Source organism: Megalops cyprinoides, chromosome 2 (genome assembly GCF_013368585.1).
Source record: "Megalops cyprinoides isolate fMegCyp1 chromosome 2, fMegCyp1.pri, whole genome shotgun sequence".
NCBI lineage: Eukaryota > Metazoa > Chordata > Actinopteri > Elopiformes > Megalopidae > Megalops > Megalops cyprinoides.
This window is the reverse complement of record NC_050584.1, coordinates 8691738-8718318: the sequence shown is the minus strand read 5'-3', so window position 1 is coordinate 8718318 and position 26581 is coordinate 8691738. Positions and strand designations below refer to the sequence as shown.

General features: G+C 40.6%; 1 protein-coding gene across 4 annotated transcripts; it reads right to left on the bottom strand.

Moving 5' to 3' along the window:
* Positions 1 to 265: 265 nt before the first annotated feature.
* Positions 266 to 25882, bottom strand: nktr (natural killer cell triggering receptor). 4 transcript variants are annotated; one of them, XM_036516439.1, is made up of 18 exons: positions 25580 to 25879; positions 19720 to 19798; positions 18198 to 18272; positions 16740 to 16847; positions 16020 to 16064; positions 14454 to 14541; positions 12872 to 12899; positions 12006 to 12035; positions 11409 to 11514; positions 8639 to 8867; positions 8023 to 8178; positions 7516 to 7603; positions 6874 to 7022; positions 3427 to 6363; positions 1698 to 1787; positions 1070 to 1129; positions 851 to 946; positions 266 to 523 (listed from the first exon to the last, which is right to left on the bottom strand). In XM_036516439.1, the coding sequence occupies exons 2-18, from the start codon at positions 19775 to 19777 to the stop codon at positions 445 to 447; spliced, it is 4422 nt and encodes a 1473-aa protein (XP_036372332.1). In that variant the 5' UTR covers positions 19778 to 19798; positions 25580 to 25879; the 3' UTR covers positions 266 to 444. The 4 variants fall into 4 exon arrangements, with proteins under 4 accessions (XP_036372332.1, XP_036372340.1, XP_036372324.1 ...); XM_036516447.1 differs by lacking the exon at positions 12872 to 12899 and having other exon boundaries at positions 3427 to 6306; positions 11409 to 11554; positions 25580 to 25882; XM_036516431.1 differs by lacking the exon at positions 12872 to 12899 and having other exon boundaries at positions 11409 to 11554.
* Between the last annotated feature and the right edge of the window lie 699 nt (positions 25883 to 26581).

The window sequence follows — 26581 nt, the reverse complement described above, 5'->3', positions numbered from 1 at the left end:
GCTCTCATTGAGAATCCATAGGATGCATGATGCACGTTGGCTGTGGTGACAGGGATGAGCTTATCTTTTTATGCTAATCTTTACAATGGAATTAACCACCAACAACTGATGTCATCATATTAATGATGTGGTATTTAATCATTTAGTTTCTCCTTTACCATACATTCATCCATTTCAGTGTTTAAAAAGTCAAAATTACATCATCTGAAGGACGAAAATAAAAAGCATTTGTTGAAAATACACAAATATATACGTACATAAAAGTATTTACAAAATTATTACTCTGCCTTCTCAAAGTGTAAGCAGTTCATCTTACAAAATGTTTAATATTGTGACATCTTCAAGGTGTTGCAATACAAGAATTTTCACCATTATATTGACAAATGTTGTTGCACAGGCAACATCAGTACACTGAAACACTGGGTCCCTCCCCCCAGACACTCCTCAGCTGTATCTGCTGCTTCGACTGTGACTTCGGTGTCTGGAGTAACTGCGGTCGCTCACGCTGTAAGATCGGTACGACCTAAAGCAAACGGGAAAGAAAAAGGCTTAAAACAGGCGTTTTAAAAACACACATCTCTGAGATGCTTTGCAGACTTAACAAATTAATAGTATTGTGTAAAGACCCAGATTTATGCTTGCGCACATGTAAACTAATTGTATAATTAAAAGTAACTCCTAACCTGAAGCTTTCTGCATAGTTTATTCATATAAACAGAAGAAATGTTTTGTGAATTCCTGAATTTGCCCAGTCTTCTTACCAACTGGTGACAAAAATGCTCAGGCAGATGTTCCTGAGTAAAGCTCTGCGCTGAAATACGTTATAAAAACTATGCTATTCTCTGTGTACCTGGATCCGCGGTCAGAGCTCCTGTAACTTTTGCTTCGCCTCCGCCTGCTGCTCCTGCTCCAGCTACGGCTAGTGTAGCTGTCATACGTGTACGACCTGCATTAACAGCCAGAAGTTACATTTAGACCTTAAAAACAGTAGCTGGATTTCCACCAGTCGTTTAAAATAAGCAGTTATTTCCTATGTGTCCTTTGTGTTAAGTGTCACAGATGTACATACCTGGACCTTCTGCGGCGATCATAGGATCGGCTTCTGGAATGACTTCTACTGTATGTCCGGCTGACGGTATAGACACAATTTCAACCAAAACAGTTAGCGTTTTAAATTACTCTCCTAATTCAGGTTCATTTTTTTCTGTGCAGTCATTCTGATTTTGTACTAATGTACAAATTTGGGTGTCATTCATATTACCATAAAGTGGACTACTTGTGTAAGTATGTTAGATATGAATTGAAATCTGTTGCCCTCCACTTAAGCTCAAGCAAAAAACATTCAAACAAGTATATACTTAGGTTCAAGGTCAATTACCATTTTAACTATTTTTAACTCTGTTTTCAGTACAGTAGGACAGGTTATTCTGTGCATACCTGAAACAATTACACTAATAAAATCGCAACCAGAGACCAAAAGATTACCCAACACGTGCCTCACAAATAAGCAGGATTAAAAATTCCTTTTAACTCATGCTGAACACCAAAATCAAAGCTTACCGTGGGTAATAGTAAAACAGGGTTAAAATAACCACTCAAAATTGTTTAGGTGGAATTGGGAGCTTGCAACAGAGTGTGTGTGTTTTTGTAGGGTGGTGATTTTTCTTCCCGTTTGTGCATGTTATTGTCGTGTTCACCTGTGACTGCGGTAGCTGCGGTAGGTGCTACTGCGAGTGCGAGAGCGCCCCCTGCTGTATCTCCTCCGACTGCGACTCCTGCTGTAGCTCCTGCATACACAGAGCACACAAAGCAAACATTAGCACTGAAATCACACAATCATTTAAATCCCGCATGCGTTGTTGTGGCGTTTGTCTTCAGGTGTTTCTACCATTATGATTTTAAGCCCTCTGACCAAAGTTATGAATTTATCTTGAATGCAATACATACGAGTTCAATGAATACAAACATTCCATCAGAGTTTCCCCTGTCTATCTCCACACATCCCTTAAAAAAAGTTGCTACAGAGACCCCATAGTATGGTCATTATGTAAAGGTAAATTCTCTACAATTTTTGTGCAGTGTATGAGTCTGACCAGCAGGGGCAGTATGCAGCATTGTCTGTGTGTAAAAGGTGACAATCAAGGAACCGGTGCAGAGTGTTATGCATCCAGAGCCTCGGATAAACAATGCTACAGACACAGATAAATCTAGCGATGATTCTGCATGCGTCTATGAACTAAAATCACAGCGCATTTACTGCAGAGGCTTAAACCAAAGCAGCGTCTTGGATCTTATCACAAGTGTTACTGGGATGGCAGTGTAGCATAGTGGTTAAGGAGCAGGCCTTGTAACTGAAAGGTTGCTGGTTCGATCCCCGCTGGGACACTGCTGCTGTACCCTTGGGCAAGGTACTTAACCCACAGTTGCCTCAGTAAATATCCGGCTGTATAAATGGATAACATTGTAAAGAACTATAACCTATGTAAGTCGCTTTGGATAAAAGCGTCTGCCAAATGAATAAATGTAAATGTGTTACCTCATATAAACTCATATTTGAAAAGACAGACCGGTAACAAGATTGTGCACTGACAGTTACTGTTCAATGTTCCACTTTCAACTGAATGCATTTCAAAGACGGAAAAACAAAAGGCCTTGAACACAGACAGTTGTGAGCTTTAAACTAAGTTCCACTGGTGACATAATCACCACAGTTTATGATTCCAACATGTTAGTCTCTTTAAATATCCTTGCTTGCCTATTTGTGACAGATTTATTCATAATAAATTTCTTTGTAACAGAAACAGACTGCGTTCCATTTGTAGCAGAAATGTATTAATATCCAGTATAAACCAGTAGTGTTCAGGTTTTTCACTTAAAAAATACTCAAAAACAGAATATGTTTCCTGGAATATTTTCAGAGTTTATTTTACAACATGCATTTAGGACACTGTCATTGTGGTGTGTTTTATATTTTGAATTCCTGTATTTTGTAGTTTGTATTATATTTTAAATGTGCATTTGTCCATAATTCCAAATATACAGACATAATCTGGGTATGAATGTAACAAAAGCTACACACAAAAACATTTGCACAATGTATGATCAGCACACAAAATGAACCAGTGTAATGCTGGATTCCACTCAATTTCAATTATGACCCCTGAGTCTCGGTCTCAGTGTTCACAGAGCTGACCGGCCTGAGACATCCCTATGTGTTTTTTATCGTTTCAAAAAATATCACATACCCCTTGACCCCTTGCCCACAGAGACATACTCACCATGGCCCTCAGAAAACTAGTCCTATTAAACTCCCCCCCCCCCCCCCCCCCAAAAAAAAAATCCAATATAATTAAAAATCACTGTTGTCAGTACCAGCCACCCAATATTTTATTTGGCAAAGACTGACAAAGCAACTGTGATGCTCACCTGTAGGAGGAACTGGAACTCCTGGATCTGGAACGGCTGTAGGAGTGTGATCTGCTTCTGGACCTGGACCTGGCGCTCGAGGCAGAATGGGACTTGCTCCTTGACCTGCTGCGGCTGAGTGACTTGCCTTTGTCTCCAGCTGACGGAGACCTGTCCTCGCTGGAGCTTTCCTGGTTCCTGGGTCTCTGATTCAGCCTGGCTGTCTTTCGGACCTCATCAAACAGGGAACCCGGCCTGACTCTGCTTTTGCTTTTGATCTCAATCCTGAGGCCTTGGACTTTGCTCTCACCCTGCTCCTGAGGTTCAGTATTTTTTGTACTCACAGAGTTTACATTCACCGCCTGCAGACCAGCGATACCACTCAGGGGTTTCCATCTGGGGTCAATGGTGACTCCTGGAGCTTTGCTTGTGGCTGCTTCTTCACCTGATCTACAATTAGGCATCAAAGTGGGAGCTGTCGCAGCTGGCTGCTTTTCAGTAAGTGGTGACGGCAAAGAATTTCCATTTTTTACTGGACCCTCCTTGGGATCCATACTTGAGGGTGTATTTTGTGATGGTTCAGGCATCACGTGAGGAACTGCTGGTTCATTTGTTGTTTCAGGGAAGTCATGTTCAGGAGTGCATATCTCCATACAATCATCTGGTGGTTCCAGTTGGTCTGGAATCTTTGGTAACTCCGCCATGCTGTCAGTTTTACTAAGGGTAACCTGTGTGTGTTCAGCTGGAGCTGGATTTGCAACAGCAGTTTGCTTTGACTTCTGCCCCTTTCTGGTGGTTTCCATGATGTCTTCCACACAGTGAGACACCACCTGTAACGTGCTACTGCCTTTGGGTGATTTGTGATTTTTTCCTGTTTTGACCTCATTTTCCATACCTTGGGATTTAGGAGTCCTTCCTCTGACTACTTTTAAAGGACTTTCATTTACTGCCCCCACTTGTTTGAGGTTAACCTGTTTCTCCTGGACAGAAGCTTCCTCTTCCTCCTCCTCCTCACCAAATTCAAGAGGTGGCTGCCAGTGGAATGTTCCTTTGGGTTTTTGCTGTTTTTTCTTGGACTTTTTCATTTTGGACTTGGATTTTGATCGGTGGAGGCCTGCTTTTGAGGAGCTTTTCTTCTTGTGCTTGTGTTTCCGTTTTGCTTTCTTCTTTGATTTGTGTCTTTCACATTCTGCACCTTTATCAGCACTTAACTCAAACCCAGGCACACTCTTGGAAGTCGTCTTCGGATCCATGTCTGAATTTACAGAGGACGCATCACGTGTGATTTTGCTCGTTTTGCTGTGCAGTGACGCACGGCCTTCGCTTTCCGACTCAGAGCTGGCCTCACCTTCCTCTTTGCCGGACGAGTGTTTTGAGTCGGCTGCAGCAGGCTTTTTCACTACTCCCTCAAAATCGCTATCCGAGTCCCATCTACTAAAAGGTGTTGACTTTTTATCTCCACCTTTTTCATCAGTCTTAACTTCAGGCTTATGGTTCTCAATGGACCGGTTACTCAAGCTGGTCTTTTTTCTGGACTTATCACTGTCGCTGTCCCATCCAGATTTACTGTTATGTTCCGACGACAACACCTTGCTTGGTTTATCATACTTTACATCAGAGGCTTGAAGGCTGGCAGTTTCGGATAGGGAGCCAAATTTACCTTTTACCACTTTAGAGTCGGTATTATTCTGTCTGTGTCTGTCAATTGGGCTGCTTTCACTGTCAGTGGCACCCTCTGAACAGGATGGTGGGGTGCGCTTTTGCTTTCTAACTTTATGTACTTTACTGGCCTTCAAATATTTGTCAACAACTTCAGCATCTGGACTTCTCCTGTGCACGCTACGGTATTTTTTCCCTTTCTTTTCACCCGAGTTGTGTTTCTTCTTGATGTCTCGTCCCCGGTGTGAATCGTAGGAGTCTGACCTGCTGTAGGATGAAGAGCGGCTACGGTACTTGGCTGAGGACCGTGACCTGGAGCGGCTGTATGACCTGCTGTAGGACCTGCTTCTGGAGGACCTGCTGCGGGACGGTCTCGATCGTTTTCGGCTCTTATGACTGTACTGCTCGGAGTCCTCGCTCTCGCTGTCAGTGTCGCGACGGCTGTGCCGCGAGGATGCGCGTTCGCTCTCCAAAACCCTGCTGACAGCATGGCTTATCTGAGGGAGAGGAGATGGTATGGTCTTTGCTTTGATTTCCTGGATACGGACGTAGGAGGGTTTCCAAGGCTTCTGCCCAGGTTTCCACCTGGATGGCGGGGGGCTGTCACTCAAAGGTAACACCGGGACATTCTCTGCTGCCGCTGGTACCAGCTTACTTTCACCTTTAACTGCCATCTGAACTGAGGCTTCTAGTTTTGGTTTGACGCTCTCGCTTAACTTTGTTTGTCTAGGGGATCTTGATATGTTTCTTTTACGGGACCTTGACCGAGACCTGGACCGTGACCTCGACCTTGACCTTGACCGTGATCGCGACCGTGACCGTGACAGACTCCTGGAGCCGGAAGAGGACCTTGATCTTCCTCGTGACCTCGATCGACTCAGAGAATAGGACCGGCTTTTAGTTCGAGTGTAGGAGCGGGAGTCTCTAGAGGAGTGGGAGGAATGGCGCTCTTTGTCTGACCCTGACCATTCTCTCCTGGAGGAACGTCTGGAGGTTGAGGAGGAACGAGACCTTCCCTCACGGTGGCTGGACAGCTTTGATCTTCTGTCAGACGAGACAGACATCTCACCCTCAGAGAGAGGAGACTCTTTGAGTTTACTCTTAGGTACTTTACGCCGCTTTGAATGCTTCTGTTTTTTGGACTTCTTCTTGTGCTTGGCCTTCTTCTTCTCTTTCTTGTGTCGGCGGTGCTGGCTGGATCTCCTGGAGCTGTGGCCAGAGGAGTACTCCTGTGACCAGGACCTGGACCGCGGAGAGACACTTCTGTTGTCCCATCTGCTTGAATAATGGTCATTCAATCTGTTAAGTCAAAATGTTTACACCCTCAGTGGGATGAACATCACCTACCAAAATAGACTCTAAGATAATTAATAATACAATAACTAATTTAAAAGTGAATGTTGAAAATTATTGTTTTGTATTTTTTGAGAGGACAGTCACATTTAAAACTAAGCCAAGTCTCTGGAACTACAAATACAAACACAACATCTGCAAATCTAATTTTGTCTCCTTCTGAGAATTCTATGTTCAGTAACAGTGTGGCATAGAATACCAATACATTTTTTACATTATCCAGGATAATGTACTTTATTCAATATAAATACTAGATTTCAGTGGCAGGACAGTACTTGAGCCTTAAGGAAAAATATATATTATTGTAAAATACTTTACATTACAAAAAACCTAACGTAATAACTGAAATTTTAATTTCCTGCTGCGTGGTGACAAGGCATCTATAGGAACAAATGGGGAGAAAAAAATCCAGCCTTTTTTTTTAGCTGACGTTCATGAGCCAAAATGGTGGCTTACTTGTCTCCTTTACTCCATTTCTCCACACTGGGTGGATGATAGGTCTTGGTTTTCTGCATCTCCTCTTTCCAGTGAGGTGGAGTTTCACTGCTCCCTCTGTCTTCCTCAGACTCTGAATGGGACTTCGAGCGAGGAGGAGTGTGATACCTCTGCAGTGGGAATTGACAAGGCTGTGGCACACTGACAAACACACCGACCCTTCTCACAGTTTGGGTTGCCTTTATTCTCTATAACTTTCTCCACATGGCTCGCAAATAGCATTACCTTAATTCCAGGAAGTGCACATCAAAGGTTTGCTTTTTGTGGGAGGAAAAATAGTCTAACAATTCAAAACGAGAGACAGGTAGTTATACTGAAGAAAGAAAGAAGCAAAGACAGAGGAAAAAGAGGGAGAGAAAGAACATTTGCAGGGATTTTAGTTCATGTTTTTTGTGTACTCTGAAAAGCCTAAATTCTTCTCGACCAACAGAATCTGTGGTGCGCTTTTTTCTTCACAGGGTATTAGTTTGTAGATGTTGTAGTGGGTAGATAAATCAATGAGATCCTTATCGAAACTTCATATTAATTAGACACTGTAATGTTGGCAACGATGTGACATTATCTCAGAAACCAAACCTTGTTTTGTCAAGAGATGGGACGTACCATTGTTCCACGGCCTTTGATTTTCCGTCCAGATTTTGTGACTGCTGGCTTGAGGTCATTTGGAACGGACGAGGACTCTTGCTGGGTTCTGAATGAACACAAATGCTATTTTTATTTAGTGGTTTGAAGAGGCACCACAGCACTGTTGGGAATATCACTGTGGATTACTGTCACGAAACCAGAGACTTGATATAGATTCCATTTTAAACTTGTTCACTAAAAGTTAGAGCAGGACATCTAAAAAAAAAAAAAAACAAAACAAAAATTATGTTAGGCAAGATTTCCATATTAGGAAGTAAATATCCTTTAAAATAAATTATTTCAACTCCTTGATGCTATCCATAAACTAGAATCACCTGGAGTGTAAGTTGAGTGAGCTAATTGATTCTGAACTCTAATCCTTTTTCAGTAATCTAAAGTGAAACTGACATGGAATGAAAAGTGCGCCTCACGATGTTTGTAAACAATCAAACAATAAACCACCGCAAATTTATAGATATTACTAACGTCTCAGGATTCTCCTCCTGAGCTGGCATGTCCCGTCGGAGTAGGAAACGATTCTCCGGTACAGGCGGGATCTCTTCTGGCCGAACTACAGGCTTTTCTCGCTTCATGTTCTGGTCCTTGTCTTTGTCCTCATCAGCAGTCTCTTCCTCAGGACAGCTATAAATAGAGACATTCAGGTTTCTGAAGTACAGTACAGAATAATTTTACATGACAGTCAAGCAAAACACAGAATTTGAAAATGCGCCGACATGGTTGCAGAGTCCTAAGTATTTCTGAATATGTGAGGTGATAAGGCCTTGCAAAGGTTTTTTCTGTAGGCTACTAGTACATTTATTTCAGTAGCAGCAAACTGAGCATGCTTTGAAGTGAAACTGTGGTTATCAAAAAAGTCAAAATATTTCAATTTACAACATTTTAATATTCTGTGATCAATTAAATTGCTGACCTGAAAGTATCTGACTGACAAAATATCTGACTAAGGATGTCTGTATGGACCAGAAATTTCTTAAATCGCAGAAGGACCCAAAGACCAATATACTCTCATTCTGTGGATTTACAAACCTTGTGGGATGAAATCGCCTTATGCTGTAGCATACAGGCGGCTCAGGAAATTTACCTTCTTTGACTAGATGGCGGCCTTCTGTTCCTACTCTCCTTCTTCTTGACCTCTTTCCTTCTCTTCTTTGAGCGCTTGCTCTTGGTCATTCTCTTCCGTTTGCGACGCCTGTACCTTTCCTCTGATTCACTGTCCGACTCTGAGGTAGAAGAGGAGCAGGTAGAGGAGTCCGAAGAGCTAAGGGAAGAGTCAGCTGAATGTGATGTTCTTCTCCTCTTGGCTCCAAGCACTATAAGAGGAAAAGCAAAAAAGCACAGTTAATCACCACAGGCTCTGAATTCCATACAATGGGGATGATTTATCTTTTCAATGGCACTGTAAAACACTCAATATCTCCCATAGGTTCAGAGTATTTTGCAATGAAAGCAGAAACATTGATGTACCTTTTCCTCTTGCCTTCAGACATGAGTGAGGTGGACCAGTACAAATATTAATAATTAAGGGAAAGAGATTCATCAAAGTGATGTATTAATTAAGGCTCACATATTTTTCTCTCAGCCTTATTCACCTAAAACCAATAAATCACAAAAGAAGTCGATATTAAACTAAAAGACCTACATCTAAAATAATGATGTGCATCAGCTGCATGCGACCACTGCACCCAGCCTCACATCAGATGTGTTTGTTTCAGACGTGTCATGTTTGTAACATAGGAATGATTATTTTACCACTTTTTAATGAATAAACACTGAATGCATTCAGCCCTATTTACAAACGCTGCAAACTGCTATACAGTAGGGGGCTCTTTAAAAGCAGCACAAACAGACCAGCACATCAAGTTCAATAAAGTTTTCTATTAGCCAGCAGTAACCTGCAGATTAATACTTACACAGCCATAGCGGAGGCCCATGTCACATAATCACATAATAGTAATGAGAACAGAAATCCCAATGCATTCCACTTTGAGCCAATCAAGGTCTTACCAGCAACAGGTCAGTGTACTGACTGGAAGCTTCCAACAAATGGATTCAACTCTATACACTGTGCTGCCACAAGCTAAACCTGGAATTGCTGAAACCACTATCCACTGGGAGTGTTAATCCTATCCCTAAATACAATAGTGCTATGCTCCTTTATAGCAGCTCTTTGAGGCCAGTGACACAAACAGCGGAACTAGGCCAGACAAGTATCCCTGAAACTGACTGACTAAAAGTAAAGCCTTGATCAAACCAATAGAGAAATGGTGAAGATTTCATCCATTTTTTTATTCAGAGTAATGGTGGTTGAAAATGTACATTCAATGAAAATGTTCTATGGAAAAAATCAACCATGTTCGTTTCAAATGGATGCTGTGTGGACAGCCCATAAAAATAAATGAAAGAAGACACTGATATGACATGGGCTAACAACACACAACAATCAAATGATTTTTATCAAATGTATTTATGAACCTAACTAATTTATATTAATTACTGTAATACTACACATGAAACTGCAATATAGGGCAGCATTACTGCCAACGTAAAACAGGCAGGAACAGTGTTGTAGATCTGCCAGTTCTGACATACAGATTCTGACAAGTAGAATATTTTATAATTTTAGCATTCCACTTGAAACACGCTGTTCCAATGTGTCACTGAAACATGTTCATGCACCCAGTATAACAGAGGGTAGCTTTAAAAATATCATGTATAGTATGTATAGTATGATAGCAAGAACCTTCTACAACAATGTCATGTTCTGGCATCATTGCTTGAAGTTCGTTTCTCTAATGTACAAGAGATGACCAGGTGCTTGATTTCAGTAACAACACAAAAACATAACAGCGATACCACTATCAAAAACACGATTTGCAAATATGAAGGGCTAGATATGGGGCTTTAAATAATAAATACTGGCTCATTGGGAAACCATGATAAATACTGGGTAGTTTTCTATTCCAAGCTAGGGAGAAATCTGGTGGTTAGCTGAGGACAGCTTATGGATAGCTGAGCTGAGCTGGCTAACCACATGCAGTGAACTGCCCCCCTTTTTAAGAGCATCTAAAATGTGGTAATACGCAACAATGCAGTAAATACCCTTGCAACTATATTACATGAAAAAACTATTTCTAAAGCTTTTTTCAATGGTCCCTGGTCCCCCTGTTAACTTGGGTGCAAGGGTAGCAAGTAATCACTGCAATGCATTCAGATTAGCTTGTGTTTTTTTGTAACTGTAAAGTGAAGTGGTTTTCTCCACATACATCTACCCTTTTAAGATAATGCCTATTTGAAGCTTGTCCGCAATGCAACAAATCATAAGCCATGGGCCACAACATGAAGGCAAGTCTCAATTTATAGCATTTTAAAAAGCCCCTGACATAAGTGGTGAGAGAAGTAACACAGATCCAGCTACCATGAATAATATGCCCAAAGAACCCCAATGTTCACGACAAACGTGTAAAATATTTACAGTGCTTTAAAAAGACCTGGATCTTTTTTGTTGTTTTCGGTCAACAGACACTGTTACTATGCACTTGATACACTTGGTAAAGTAAAAAACACTGACCCAAAACCTATTCAAAAGACGAGGTAATTGAAATGACATGCTGTACACCACGGAATATTATGTGACACGTGAGTTTTTCTCCTGTGCAACCCATTGTAACTGCTCTGTAATACAGAGTTTACAATATAGTCTCCCATCTCTGGATCCCAATCACAGCATATTTAGAGAAAGCACCGCAAAGTTACGGCGTAGCTTCAAGCAGGCCAACGTGCTGAGCTGACTGACTTAAGTCTGCAGAGGAAAACACATGGGCATTTCACTTTTGGGAAGGTGAAACGCTTACCGTCATTGGCCGATTTTGTTATCAACTGTCCGCAGTCGATCACCCTCACATCAGCATACGGTCTGCTGGCTGTGTCCGTCTTCAGGCTCTCGATTTGCTTTACCACCTCGAACCCAGAGATAACCAGACCAAAGACCACGTGAACTCTGAAGTCAATAAAAAGAGGGTTCCCCGTGGAGCAGGACATTATTACATTAAATTATTTTCATTTAGCAGACGCTCTTATCCAGAGCCACTTACATCAATTACAGGTTTTTACAATGTTACCCATTTATACAGCTGAATATTTTACGGAGGCAACTGTGGGTTAAGTACCTTGCCCAGGGGTACAACAGCAGTGCCCCTGTGGGGAATCGAACCAGGAGCCTTTCAGTAACAAGTCCTGCTCATTAACCACTATGCTACACTGCCGCAATAGTACAAGACAGACAAATGGCATCACTTCCTTTAAACTTACATGACACCACATAACCACAGTCCTAGTTCAAGTACATGCGAATTGCCCAGATGTTATTCACATTCACTTAGATTTGAAATGTCACAGAAAAAAAACAAAATCATCAAACATGCACAGAATGACTCAAGCGACAGACGTACCCATCCAGATGTGGTGCCGTCTTTGTGGTGCTGTTATCAGGTTATTTATACAGCCACATTTCAGCAATCAGGTTGAGTCATGGAGAAAAAGAAGGAAAAGAATAGAGTAAATATTTGTGAAAAAAAACTAACATTTATAATAAAAGCAAGAACAACGTTCATTTGCAAGAACTTAGGTTTATGCAACAGATTCCTCTACAAAACCTACTTTGAGAAGTAAAGAATTAAAGGTTGAACACAAGGCTTAAGAACATGTACATAGCAGATAGGTTTAAATGACAATTTTACAGAACATACATACAAGTAAATGAAAAAGTGAGCTTAATTTAAATAAAAAATGTTCCAGAGGAATAAATAAAATGCAAACAAATGTGTCAGTGTGTTGCACCTGTTTACATTTAAGGGTTTCCTCACTGTAACACAGCTCTTTACACACCTAGTAAGACATTAAGGATAAGGACCTCAAGTAATCACGCTGCTTGCATGTTCCATAGCAGAGCAAAGACAAGCTGTTCACTGCTCGCCAGTTTTATATGAAGTATTATTTGGGTTATTTCTGAACCAGTTTCTATTAAGCAGGTTCATCAATGGTTTTATACTTTTGGGAACATCTGGTAAATTGCTTTAGGGTCCCCTGCTGAAGTGTTTTGTTTGAAATGGAACAGAGTCAAAAAGGCTATTCATTTTTAAGGAACAGCAAATAAGGTCAATATTTCAAATCTTTCGGACATGAGTCTTCCTTATTCAAACACACGTCAATTCAAACGGAGCTCTGCTTTAAAAGGGAGAGGGGCGGCGAGAGGAAACTAAGAAATCATCAGTACACAGTTAGGAGAGAGAAGCACAGCCTTAGAGTGACACTTTACCTTGGAAGAGCAGGATGCTAGAGAGTTTCTGTAAATTTTACACAAAAACGGCAAGAGAAAAATTGTAATACATCTGTAGGCAAAAAAGGAGTCTATGTTTCTTTGTTTATTTTTTTTTGCTGAATATGCATACATCAAGAAGAAAAAAAAAGCAATAAGCATGTTGAAATCCTCTGCATGTACACATACATAAAGAGGTTTATGTAGTGCATTGGAAATAAACAGCACAGGAATGGAGGGCTCGGCTAAATCTTCTCAAGTTGAAAAATGGGTTTTTTTTCTCAAATATGAACCAAAACAGAGGACTCTAAAAATTTCACATGCAGTGTATCTACGAAAACCCTGCAACGGAACATCTGTACAGTTTATTCATCACCAAAACTCTGCTGCTCAAAGGTTTCAAAGAAGAGCAACAACCACAGCCATACATTTATGTAAAAATATACGGCTGTTGAAATAATTGCTTCATCTTTTTTTTTTTTTTTGCTTCATCCATATTGTACTGTTCAATAAGCAGGTTACTCGTTCTCAAAGGCGTTTGTACTACTGAGTTGCCCTGGGCAAACTGAAGCAGAACAGTTCCCCTCACCAGTGTATTAATGACTGTTTTGATAACCCAAATGTTCTGTTAAAACTGCGTTTACGTTTCTCTTCCTAAAACAGATCATGGATCAAATTACCTGCATGAATGAAAATGTACACCTAGCAGACTGCCGCAGTCCAGTTATGAGCTGCATAAGAAATGTACCTAAATGCATGTTTACGATACACAAAGTATTTGTTGAACATATTGTTTTTTATGAAGCTTTTTTTATGGAGTGGCCACAGTAATCAGATCAGATAGAATGATCTAATTCTGCTAGCTTGTGCCGTTGTGAACACTGGTGCTCTGATAAAGCTCAAATGAAAATTTTAGAGTCCCGTTTCTAAGTGAGGTATGAAGTACTTTTTGTGTAAATGCATGAGACATGTACACGGAAGCTGACGTCACATAACTAGTCAAAACTTCCATGTCTGTCAGAAATCCCAGAAGTTCAATAAAACAGGACAAACAACAGAGATCAGGGAAGCACCATCCAGCAACTCAAGGATTGTTCTACAGCCTTAGATTTCAAAAGCCCAATGAAACATACTCCTAGTGACACCACACTCCACTGCTAACATGGTGAAGCTGACGGATGCCCGCTCATTAGAAATATATGGCAAAGCACCGCTTTGACATATTAATGATTGGAAATGCATTAATGTTGTTAAACTATGAAGCATAATGGACCCAATTTTCAATATGAATGTTGTAAACTATTATGATTCTTAGAACTATGGTTATTATGGCTATTGTTCTCAATATACTCAGGGAAAAAAAAAAAAAAAAGAATATGGTACATACGTGCATGATGAATTACTTCTATAAAATAGTCTTTGTGATACACATACTTTAAATACTTTAACACGTCATAATCACCATTTAATAGTGATCGGTCAGTCATATTAAATGGCTCAGCAACAGTCACTTTTACCAACTCTGACATGAATGCTGCTTCCCACAGAACAATTGTTTTAAACCAAACAGAACGCTACTCACATGAAGAACTGGGAACCGTTCGTGTCTTTGCCTCGGTTGGCCATTGACAAAAGGAACGCTCTGTCGTGTTTGAGAATAAAGTTCTCATCTGTCCAAAAAGAGAGAGCGCCGGTGAGATTTTTCTGCTGCCTGTCAGGAGTGGTGGTGAGAAGGTGAAGAGTGCATGAGGGGAAAAGTCGCCTCTATTTTAACGCTGGCCCCCAAAAACAGACATCGGCATCATTTCTCCAGCCACCATGGACAACATGTGATCACAAGGTTACTAGTACAATTGTAATGCCCACGTGTCCTGTAGATGTAGTACTAACGCTGACAAAGTGCTGCCGCAGAATGCTGGCATGGGCCAGTCTACTGCTCTGTGAATGAAGGCGTGTTTCTAAGTACCCGCTTTAAGCACCGCAACCAGGGTTTGGCTTAGTATAACTTTGTTCCGATTTACTACAACTTTGTACGTAATGAGTCCGGACTGTCAGTGTGAATGAGCCCACAAAACACTGCTCCTCGCTGTGACTAATGAAATGCCTGACACAGAAGACAGCATTGCAGAAGATGAAAAAGTTTATGAAAGCTTGTTGAAGCATAACCTGTGTATACATAAATAATTAACAACAATATAAATCCCAACAGTGAAACAGAAGTTATAAAATATTTAGTCATAACATGAAAGGAAACGCTAATTGTTTGTGGGGACAAACAAGAATAGGGAGACCAATTTAGGTGGCATGCAATTCAAGCAGCCGCATGATATAAGAGAACCAAGGCCCACAACCTCCTGATGCAGCCATCTTATAGCTATCAGAGGACCACTTTTAAATTAAAGCGCATTTGCTTGAATAATAAAAAAACTCTAGTGTCCCGTATAAACATAATTTTCTTCACTACTTAAGTAAAAATAAACTCAAAGCAAATGATCAGACACCAAGTTGATATGCATGTTCACCTGTACATCATTAAGGTACACACTGATAAAACAAAAACGATGACAAAAACTGCTACTATGTACCTACTCGAATTCACATAAATTACTAAAACTAATGACTCTAAAAAGGGGAGGGGGAGGAAAAAAACACCTCCAAGTCTTCAATCAATTTAGATATCCATCCACACATTGATCATGGAAGACTTTCTGATCCTTTTTCTTGATGGGGAGGGTAGAAGGGAACAATGTTTGTATTGTGTTACTGAGCTGTGTACATCTCTTACCTTTTCATTTTGCATAAGACCACACTCTCTATAAATAAAAGAATATGTTGAAAATTTTAGGCAGGAAGATTGGAGCTTTCAAGTTAAAAAATTGCCTAACCTCCATGCTTGAGTCAGAAAAAAAAAACAGCTAAAAATCATTACCTTCAAGTTGACAAAAACAAGAAAGAAAAAGTGTAAGTAATGCCAAAAAGCAAAATAATCTAACAGAAACCATGCTTTTACTAACTTTCCATGCAACATTAGGCTCATGCAGAAGTAGACAAGATGGAAGTAAATAGATCTACTTAAAATTTACATTAAGGTTTTAATCACTTTGGGTTCTCATCTGACGGTGCGGTACAATCTGATACGTCTACTTACCTTCAAAGTAGCCACCATATATCGACTCCCCTCCTCTTCCGTTACCTGCAAATGAAATCACTCTGTAGATCTCTGTGTCACAGTATATATGGATTCCCCCCTGAGGGAAAAGCCTGCAGCATTCTGATATTCCCTATGTGTGGTTCACGATGAAGCGCAATTCCAATCTTACATCATACATCCTCACTTCCATTCTGGGCCATGTGATAAACATATATGCAACATGCGTATGTGCTGATCATATGTTTTTAGCTTCAGCATGATCAACAGATCATGTCTGGCCTTAACACTGAGTGAATGATGTTGCATAAGCACTACATCTCCTCATACAGCCAGGTTATTATACACAGGCAATGAGAGCAAGCTGTAAGCCAAGCCTTTCTTGTGAAAATCAATGGATCTTTATGCTAGATAGCCAGCAAGTTAAATCTAAAATGGCCAAGTTTAGCTCCACTGAACAACTTATCAAACCTGAACTACTCTACTCTAATACCTTTCAGCTAATCTGTTTATGACAGCAGCAAGATTCTGCTTTGTTGATAACTGTTATTAAGTGTTAAAAAAGCTGCATGTTGTGTAGGTGAGCACATACCCATAGGTATTCCTGTTTGAATTACAGACACAGCTTTGCAGACTGATTCTTTGGTTGCCCTACTTAAACAGCATGTCTGGAGTGGTAAAATCTACACAGGGAACACAGCATACTTTAAATAAGTTTACCTTCTGTGAAATCCCCTCCCTGGATCATGAAGCTCTTTACTACTCGATGGAACGTGGAGCCTTTATAACACAGTTTTTTCCCTGTGGTTTTTCCAGTTCCTTTTTCACCTGCAGACAAAGAATTATGTTAAGCTCATGAAAGCCACATAGCTGTTCCTGCCTAAAGTCTGTGAGAGCCCAAAGTCTGGGTGGCCTGGTATTTAATTCCATACCATTGTACCTTTAGTAGTCTGGGTATTACACTGGCAGCCAGGGAGGATATACTCAGACATTCAAAGGCCTTAATCAAAAACAATCATTAAGGACTGAAAAGTATCCGTCAAATTCCCTGTTGTAGTGTACGAAACCAACAGCATTCAGAGGTGAAGACAACCTTTCCAATAAGTGAGGACCTTTATCTAAAGCTGTCCATCAGCTCATCACACACCATAATTTTTCTACAAAGGGGGGCATCACACGTTCCCCACATTTATGAGATGAAAGCGGACAGGGAGATCTATGCCAGATGCGTGTGGGAGGGGACACGGTGTTCCCGGTCGGCGCACGCAAAGAGGATTTCTTTTAACAGAAGGCAGTGCAGCTGGACAGCTTGGGTTGCTAATGGGCGACTTTCTACTTGACCGTCTCGGGCAAGGTTTTTGGTTTCATGGAAGCTGGTAGTGGGTCCCAAAAGTGGGGCTGAGGAAGGGCTGGGATGGGGGGTGGGAGGGGGGGGGTGACAAGCCGGAGCCATTAGGAAGCTGAGAATAGCAGTGGGCCTAAAGTGTAGCCGTCTCTTGTGTCTGTCCTTGCCAGCCTCACGTTCCTGCTGTCAGGTACCGGGAAAAATGATAGGGTGTAAATCTGCAGCAGAGATCAATACATCGACCCTCAGGCAGCAGCAGTCACTGCAGTATGGTCTGAGGAAAGTGCATGGAATTTTGTGCACATATGCGTGTGTATTGGGTGCGTGATATTCAGAGCACAGTCAGGCTTACTACTTATTTCATTGCACTGTTGCTTAATACTTGAAATGTAATGCATGGCAGCTTGTATTGGTTTCCAGAGGAAGTTCATCTGAAGTTTTATTTAACGTGCTGACAGAAGTAAGTGCAGCAGGCTACCTGACAATGTTCATTTTAGCTTCATTGCTACGATAAACTTGTATGACTGTTTGGATGAAGGACAGTAAAACATGTCTGGTGTTACCAGTAGACACTGAGATCTTTAAATATGACATAAAAATAACTATGTTCTGCAGATACTCATTAATTATGAGTGTGGTTACTCTGCACTGTTGTTTGAAATGCTTTCTGCTGTTACAACTATGAAAGCAGTACAACATAACAGCAGTTGTGGGCGCCAGCCTAGTCTACTTAAATTAAGAAGATGCGGTAGTAAGCAAATACAAAAGTACAAGTACTGTTTCGTCAACAAATTGGAAATGGAGAGCAAACACACTTCATTTGATGTACTTACCGGTGCACAAGCAAAGAAAATTTTTACTTGTCTTGGGACAAACATCTGAAAAAAGCTGAAACACAATGCGTCCAACTAAAAAAAAAAAAAAGGAGAGGATAATTAAATCACATTTACAACAAGACGTCAGCTCTTCTGTTTAAGCACACTACAAACACCAAAGCAGTCTTTTAGGGCTGACACTGGCTACCTTAAAATAGCTGTTGAACCATTCGAAACATTCACCCTGACACTTCCCTAAACGCAAGGCCTAAAGCCTCTTCATTCTGGATTTTGACATTATGTCCTTCACTGGATGTTTTTGCACATGAATCTCTCAATGCCATCTGATCCATCTGTCCTTTCAACAACACTAGGTTAAGCCATGTTTTATTTCCATATCAACAGCTGTCACAATCCCAAAAATATTACAACGCTGTCACTGTTCTGTCTGTATGACACAGTTTGGTGGTGATATAACCACTGTTATAATCAGCTTTCTTTCAAAATTCAACAGTCCATTCTCATTTCATCATCTTGACAAGAAGCCACATTGCGATTGACCCCTAAGACAGGAACCACTTTTGCAGTGCACACAGGACAATATGTCACAAGAACAGAACATTCAACAGGAGGAATAACTATTGCACATATCAGCAGGCTCATCATCTCTTCTCATTAACAGAAAATCAGTTGTGCTGGTGTAGGAGCTCCTTACAGGGGGCGGGGCCTCTGTCATCATTTAAACATGTCCTTTTGGGAGAAAACCTGTTCTAAGAAATGTTCCAAAAACACACCAAGTGACATACTCGCTATTATCGTTCACAACTGATTCTGCTATTTTAATATTTTAATATTGTAATAAAAAAAACACTGTGCTGCATGACTATAAGGTTTTCTCTTTCAAAAAACACCCCTGTGTCTCCTTGCACTGATACAATAACAGGCTGCCCTGCATTCCTTTCTCATATCCTGCTTTGGCAGGATTCATTTCATTTATAGCAGCATTCATTTTTTGCTTCCAGGCATGCACTTGCTGAGATTGCTTGAGTGCATTTCTGTTTGTTTTGTTACTTCAGCCACTGCAAAAAAATTACAGTTTTCAATATGACAGCAAAGTAACGCAATGAGCTCATAATGTCCTCTTTAAAGGATATGCCTGACACACCCCCCACAAGGTTAAATGACTAATGACAGTATCTGAGAACCTCTTCCTCTGTCTGCTGTTAAGTGAGAAGATAGCCATGTTGCCTCACGCTTTCGCATAACACAGACTTCAGAAGAGCAATGACCCTGAGGCATTTACTCTTTTTAGAGCTGCAGCACACTTTGAGTGAACAAACACTTCAGCAATAATTATCACACATGCACACAGACAATGACATACAAAATGGTGTATTTAACACACAATTACAGTGAATTCTTTAAGCCACATGATTTCACATTACACCTGAAGGAATCAGAACTGAGAAAGATAAATCAATTCCCTGTATTCTCAGCCTGGTCACCAAGTATAAAAATAAGGAGCAGACACATCTCCTACCTGGCTCCCTGTTGATTTCCACATCAAAGTAGCACTGAGGGCGATCTTTCACTCCCATTGTGAGAGAGGTCCGAGCTACCTGGAGTTGTAAAAAGCATGTACAGTTAGTGGCACACAGAAATTTTATCCTCAGTGTCTACCATACAGAGCTTCACCAAGTCCTCAGCAGCTTGGCAAATAACTTCTCACTCTTGTTAATGATGGTGCATACTGAAGAGTGAGACAGTGAAATTCAAAACCAACGAGGAAATGCCTTGCCTCGCAAAGATATGCAAATTTGAACACTCCCACTTCTTTTTTTTCTTGAGTATCGTCATGCCACAGCTCCAGAAACAAATATCAGAGGCAGCTGCTGAACTTTAATTATGATGTGCTGAAAGTGTGGATTTATAGATGCTGGACAGATGGGCAAATCACTGTGCTCAACTGAGACAACTACACAAATGAAAGGCAGACTGCACAGATATGGAGCCAGAACAGATGAGGAACAGCTAATTCTACAAAAGAGGAGGGGTTTTTTTCTTTCTGCACCTGATTGCTGTGAGTCTGCAGAAGAGCCTGCCATGCTACACAATTTCCCAATATCAGATTACCCTGCTGCACACTAGAAATGCCATCATTCAAGTCTTCAGACAAAAAATGCACAATATTAATGCCTTCCCTTTATTACTAGTAGTAATACTAAGCCCTCTCATTTTAACAAATACAACAGAGTTCAAACATGTTTGGTTGAAATTCATACAAGCCTACATGTAATGTCTGATTTGGGCCATAAAACAGTGTTATTTATTGAGAAAGCCAGTTTAAAAAACAAAAACATTTCAACCATGCTGCTGAAAACAAGATCTAACACCTCAAACACAACCAGCTAAGCTAAATAGATGTGCCTCTCCCAATTAGTGCTACATCCCTAGCAAGCCAAGTTCCTCTAATAAAAAAAAATCAAACATACTACACACCTTCACACTACATGTATGATGCACACGGAAAATGGATAAGCATCCCTGCTGTGACCGAATAAAAAAAAAAAAAAAGGATTTAAAATCTGTGCAGGTATCCAAGAAATTGAGAGAGAGCTATCATGCAAATGTTAAGATCGTGGTAGTTAATGAAGCAGAAGAATCAAATTGACCAAACTGTCATGCTGCTAAAAAATGATGTGGTCACCAGAATTAATGTGAGATGATGGCTTAGGTTAAAAAAAAAAAAAAAAAAAAAAGGCCGTTGAATGCTACTGCTCTGAGGAAATAATTTTGCTGACCTTAAAGCGCTTTGACTGAAGATACAAGGGGGTTGTCTGTTGCTTTTGTGGCATATTAGTTTTCAAACCTTGTTACTGAAGTACAAAGAGCTATACTGGATTGCTGACACAAGAGATGTTGGTGGCTAAGAAAAGGTTTATTTTTTATTGACTGATAAGGTAATGTTTGGTTTGATAATGTGCATTCCTTTGTTTTAAATTATTCTGTTTGGGGGTGCTTTATATTTGAGGCAATATGGCCTCTGTCCATCAGCAGGCATTCTCTGTCCATCAGAGCCTTCAACAATCCAACATTATTAGTTATTTGCATGTATTTTCCAGCATATTCAAGGCAGCAAGAACAATGTACCTCAACTCTCACATGAGATAAACACAAGGAGAAGGGGAAATAAAGAGGCCAACTTCAAACTGACAAGCAGAATCACATGCTTCAGTTGTTTTAAGAATGGCACCTTGACAAAAAATATCATTCACACCATGTTTTTTTTAAATGAGCTTTGTGACTGGAGCACGGTTTTATGCATTCAGTCTTCACAGGTTATTATTTTGCCCTACGTTAGATTTACTGCCGTTTTTGCACGTGCAGACTTGGTTTTAGAAGTATTAAAATAAGGTCCAGAACAGACTATTCTGGCCCCTTGTGTTGCTGGGAAGATTCTGCAGACTTCCCCTGGGGCACAGGAGAGAGTGGAATTGCATGTAGTGCTACAAGTCTCACCAGTGCTTTACTGTGGAATCCTGAGACTGCAGGATTTGCTCTACCTCTCTCCACATTCAATTACTACTGAGGTTACCATTCGCAGTCATGGGCAGAACATTCTTGCAAAGAAATGTTTGCAAAGACATCCAGGTCCCCATTTTAGAATGACACCATTCATAAAGAATGCTCATTTTGATACTGCACACGAAAAGTTAGCGTGTGAACACAACAGCTTACTAATAACAAACTTAACAAACTAGCAAACCACAGCATGAACATGTTCCTTCTGTGGGTGTCTGCATATTTTAAATGTTTACCATGAATATTAAGTCATCCTTCAATTCAATGTAGAACAGGTTAAGCCTAATTACTGCATTCTATCAAATACACAGTTGGAACACATACTAGGAAGGGCAGGCAAAGAAATTCTACTGGCCCATTCAGATACACCGTAAAGGGACTCTCTCTCTCTCTCTCTCTCTCTCTCTCTCTCTCTCTCACACACACACACACACACACACACACAAAAACATAAACCAGTCTACACCAGAATTTCTAGAGTATTACAGATTTATCAAGTCAGACAGAGTAAATCTCTAAAACACAAAAACAAAAAAAAACCACCATTGTCTAGCCAGTGACATCTTTAAAACAAATGCCACCTCAGATTTCAACATGCAACACATTACCTTATAAACATTAATCTATTTAACCCATTTACTGAGAAACATCTTAAAGGCACTGTTCAGTCCTATAATACTTCAAGGAGTCTTAAAGGAGAAGTCTTATCAAATGTAAGACTTGCCGTTTTATGATATGCATCAAGTGCTTACATTCCCCACTGGGACTTACTACAAGCCAGAGATTTTCTTTGGAGTAAACCAAGAAATGCTACAGTATGCATTTAAAAATAACTTTCGGTGCACACAGCCATTTGATCAACTAATAATCACATAGAAAATCCTGAGAATATAAATGTGCAGTTAGAATATGGTAATGATTTACTCATTTCAGTAGGATAGAAAAGCTAGACAAGTAAAATCAAACAAAAACAAAACCCGATGAGAGATAAGGGAAGCCCAATCTATGGGCTACATCCCCACCTTAACCTGACGTGGCTTTGCCATCTGAAAATGGGAGGGAAAAATGGTGAAAACGCTAACACTGAACAGGTCTTACCAGTACAATTTGCACTTGTAGCCTTGCTCACACAGCATTTCATCTGAGAAATGCTTTATCAAAAGCAAAAGTGAAATGGCCATGTAATTTGAACCACAGTCTGTTCTTTTGTGTTCATTGACTTTATTAGTCAGTCATTAACTTTTCTACTGTACCATGGTTTACCAGATCCTGCTCAACTTTATCTGAATTGAACAACTGGGGGTTAAATTCGATCTGCTGGATTGCATTTGCCATCAAGACCTTTTTTACTTTTGTGTTTATGTGCTGAGCACTTTCTATGTGCCCAGGACAACAGAACTGAACACTGCATTTGCCACTAAAAAAAAAAAAACATTAATCATGTTAGTGATTATTAAAAACACAGAAAAGGATGGATCTTAAACAAATCATACCATTAACTCTACAGTACAACACCTAAACTAAACAGGCTGAAGGTGTCTGGCAAGTCATCAAACAAAAGCATTAAAACCTAACCCTGAACTACTACCAAGTCCAATATAACTGACACTTGTTCTTTATATAACCCACTTCTTATTCAAAACACATCAGAGTTTACAGCAGAAATTTCATGCTCAAGTGCTGCATGAATTTGGAGCACCTTCACAACAGATCCAACACCTTGGCACGTAGTTAATAAAATGTTGCATATAATACTTCCAGTCAAAGCACAGCATAAACCTCCATTAAGTAAAAGCAACAGGAAGAGAACTGATTTTTTTCCAGTTCACTGGCATGCTAAACAGGAAGAGCAATGCTCTGATGTCTGCAACTAGCTAGCAAGCAAATTCAGAACACACCCACTTCAACTGACATGTCTTACTCTAGGAAGTTACCTTTAAAATGCGTATTGCTGTATTCATGAATAACACGAAGAAACCGTTTTTAATTATCTTCTTGAGTTCCAATTTAAGTTCAGCAACGTCTAATGTAAGACTCAATCGAAAGACACCTTGCAGCCCATATGGGTTTTGCGACACAAGCACAAGTTTCCGCAGACAACAAAAGCAAGATTGTGTAGACATCCAACAATATAATGTGTAGGTCAGATACTCCTGGTGAATGCACCCCTAAGCCGCCGCCCCCCCCCCCCCCCCCCCCCCCAGCGCTGGGCCTGGTTGTCTACCTCTGGTACTGCAGCACTTGGAATAATATCATGATTTCTTTTGTGGCTTCTAATTCTGGGGAGTCTAGACGTGGACAAGACGTGCTTTGCCCGGTTACCTTTCAATTTCGCAGATTGTTTAAGGTTAGATTTTGTTTTTAGTGTCCAAGCTGCCATGATCAAAACAAAACAAGGGATAAAGTAAAGCATCTTAGAGAGGGTGGCATAGGAGAAACAACAGTGGTCCACGTTAGCCATACTGCAATGAATCAAAGGTGAAAGAAGCTCATGAAAAGTTAACGATAGCATCAGCCAACTAGCTGTTCTCTGCTAGTTCATCTACGCATCAAAATAACACATTTGCCGACAGCACTTGGAGTAAAAAAAACTGCCAATATCAGCCGAGTGGCGCACGGTCACGTTTTGTCTAGGTGCAAGAAACTTTGTTAGTTAGCTTTAATCACCTATGGTAGTTAGCTATGCTACTTCGATATCATTATCTAGACAAGCCTTTTATTAACAACGACTAATTTAGCTAATGGTAAATGAACGATTAAATACAGATAAGGTTAGCTATCCAGCTACGCATTTGCAGTAGTTTACTAACTAGCTTGGTGTGGCGTATAGACTTCACCTCCCTTTATCGCAGCCAAGCACTGTGCTCAGCTAAGCAGGTTTCAAGAGAGCCATCTTTAAGTTAACAGTTATGTTACAAATCAGTGTCTGCATGCCTAGCTGGCTACGAACACATTGTCGGAGGTTCTCTCATTTTTAACTCATGAAGCATACGAGTTGTTAGTCTGCGTGACTAGCCCTGCACTAAGGGCTAAACTGCCTCGCTTAGTAGCTGGCTAAGTTAGCTAGTTTAGGTGCCTAACTTGCTGGCATTGCCACCATATCACTGAAGCTATAAACAAGATGCCAGATTGTGTGAAAATGCAAGCCCTAATCCATAACGTTAACCATTTAGTTAGAGCCTTTCTCGACAAAACCAACATTTCTTTGCACAGTAACTAGGAAGTACATGCTAAATGAAAGCATCCGGAGGCCAGCTAAACCGTGTGCAATCACATGGCGTTTGAGCAAGTCTTGGTTAGATAGCTAATACTAGTTAGTCGCACGGCAAAAGGCATTAACGATATCACCTAGATGGCTAGTTCATCTGCGATTAGCTGCATATTTAAGATTCGTTAGCTAGCTAGCGACAGCTATAATAATTATCCAATATTACCTTCCTACTTTGCTTGCTCTCGATTTCTCACTGCGGCTGATTTCGGTGAATATGTAAATCCGTTTAAACACTCCAGAACCTCATGTTCAATTCTCACGAAAACCTCGGCTTAGCTTGCATTGCTAGCTAGCAATGTCAGTAAATTAATTTGCTAGCTAGCTTTAGTTAGCTAGCCGACAAGCCCTGGCTGAAGCGCTAGCTAGCTACACCCTCTTCAGGAAGCGAACAACAGAAAAACGTCGTGAGATGGCTTGCTCCTCATACAGTTGTCTTTCAATCTCTGTTATTCTTGCAGCACGAGTGCATTTGGTTTCATCCGTAATTTCGACGATTTCCTCCAAACTGTATTTAAGTTTATAGAGTCTTGTAAAAAACATACCCTACCTTTTTTACGAAGGCGATCCTCTTAGCTGCGTTTGAATGCCCGTAGTGTTCGCACGATCTGATGTCGCTCTCCGCCGCCAGTTGGTTGTCGGGAACTTGGAGGAATTACTTAAATTAAAGCGAAAGCTTGTGTGATTGTTATGTGCGAAGGGTCCATTTGTAGAATCCGTCCACCTTGGATTCTGTACTGGGACTGGAAGCTGGCAAGGCTTTAGCTATAGAGAATACAGTGATTCAAGCGACTGCGTGTAGGTGAACGGTTATGCAGTTGGATTGTAAAATGTTTGTTTGGCCGAAGTATTCAGGTTAGGGTGGGCCAGCGGTGACAGGAGTTTGAACATCTCTGTATTTAGAACAGTTTTAAATATCTGGGTCTGTGGTCTGACCCTAAGCTATTGTGGGGGCGTTCATACTGATAAAACGTGTGTGTGGTGAGGAGGGGGTCACGTATTCCTATGTATGTACAATACTGAAGTGCACACCCTAGGCAAGAGAGTACTTTGAGATGGTACAGAGATCATTTTTATGTCTTTCTGCTCACAAGTAGAATTGGCTGGCTGCATTTAACACAAGCGAGACTGGTTTAATCGGTTACCGCTCAAGGTGATGTCAACACCCATCCTGCCAAGTCTGTGCTAGCTAACTACGGGGAGATGCTGTTTTTAAAAAGCACTAGCTTTAAGGTTAAAGTTGGGCTGCAGATGTGGAATTGGAATGGAGGGTATACAGACCTAGTTTGCCCAGACAGATCGTTAGTGTAGGGTGTTAACTTCTTAGTCTGGACAGAGCTGCTCTTTTTGGGTCGACCAGACAGCATTAATTAGGTGTTTATGGTATAAATTTTGGGCCTGCTTTCCCGTTATAGGGTAACCTTTATGAGCATCAGAATTATAGCAACAATTAAAAAAAAATTCTATTCCGGAGTGATATTAAAAATGCTGTATCTTTTAAAGCACAATCAGAGTATTTAGGAATACTACCCAAATATCCACGTAGCTAAAA

What these genes read in the sequence shown, in the direction of transcription:
- nktr (XM_036516431.1), bottom strand. Translation starts at nt 19,777, where the DNA reads ATGGGAGTGAAAGATCGCCCTCAGTGCTACTTTGATGTGGAAATCAAC. An exon ending in AACAAAATCGGCCAATGACG is followed by an intron (nt 8,868 to 11,408) that starts GTAAGCGTTTCA and finishes TTCCTCTTATAG; the next exon opens with TGCTTGGAGCCAAGAGGAGA. An exon ending in CAGGAGGAGAATCCTGAGAC is followed by an intron (nt 7,604 to 8,022) that starts GTTAGTAATATC and finishes GTGTTCATTCAG; the next exon opens with AACCCAGCAAGAGTCCTCGT.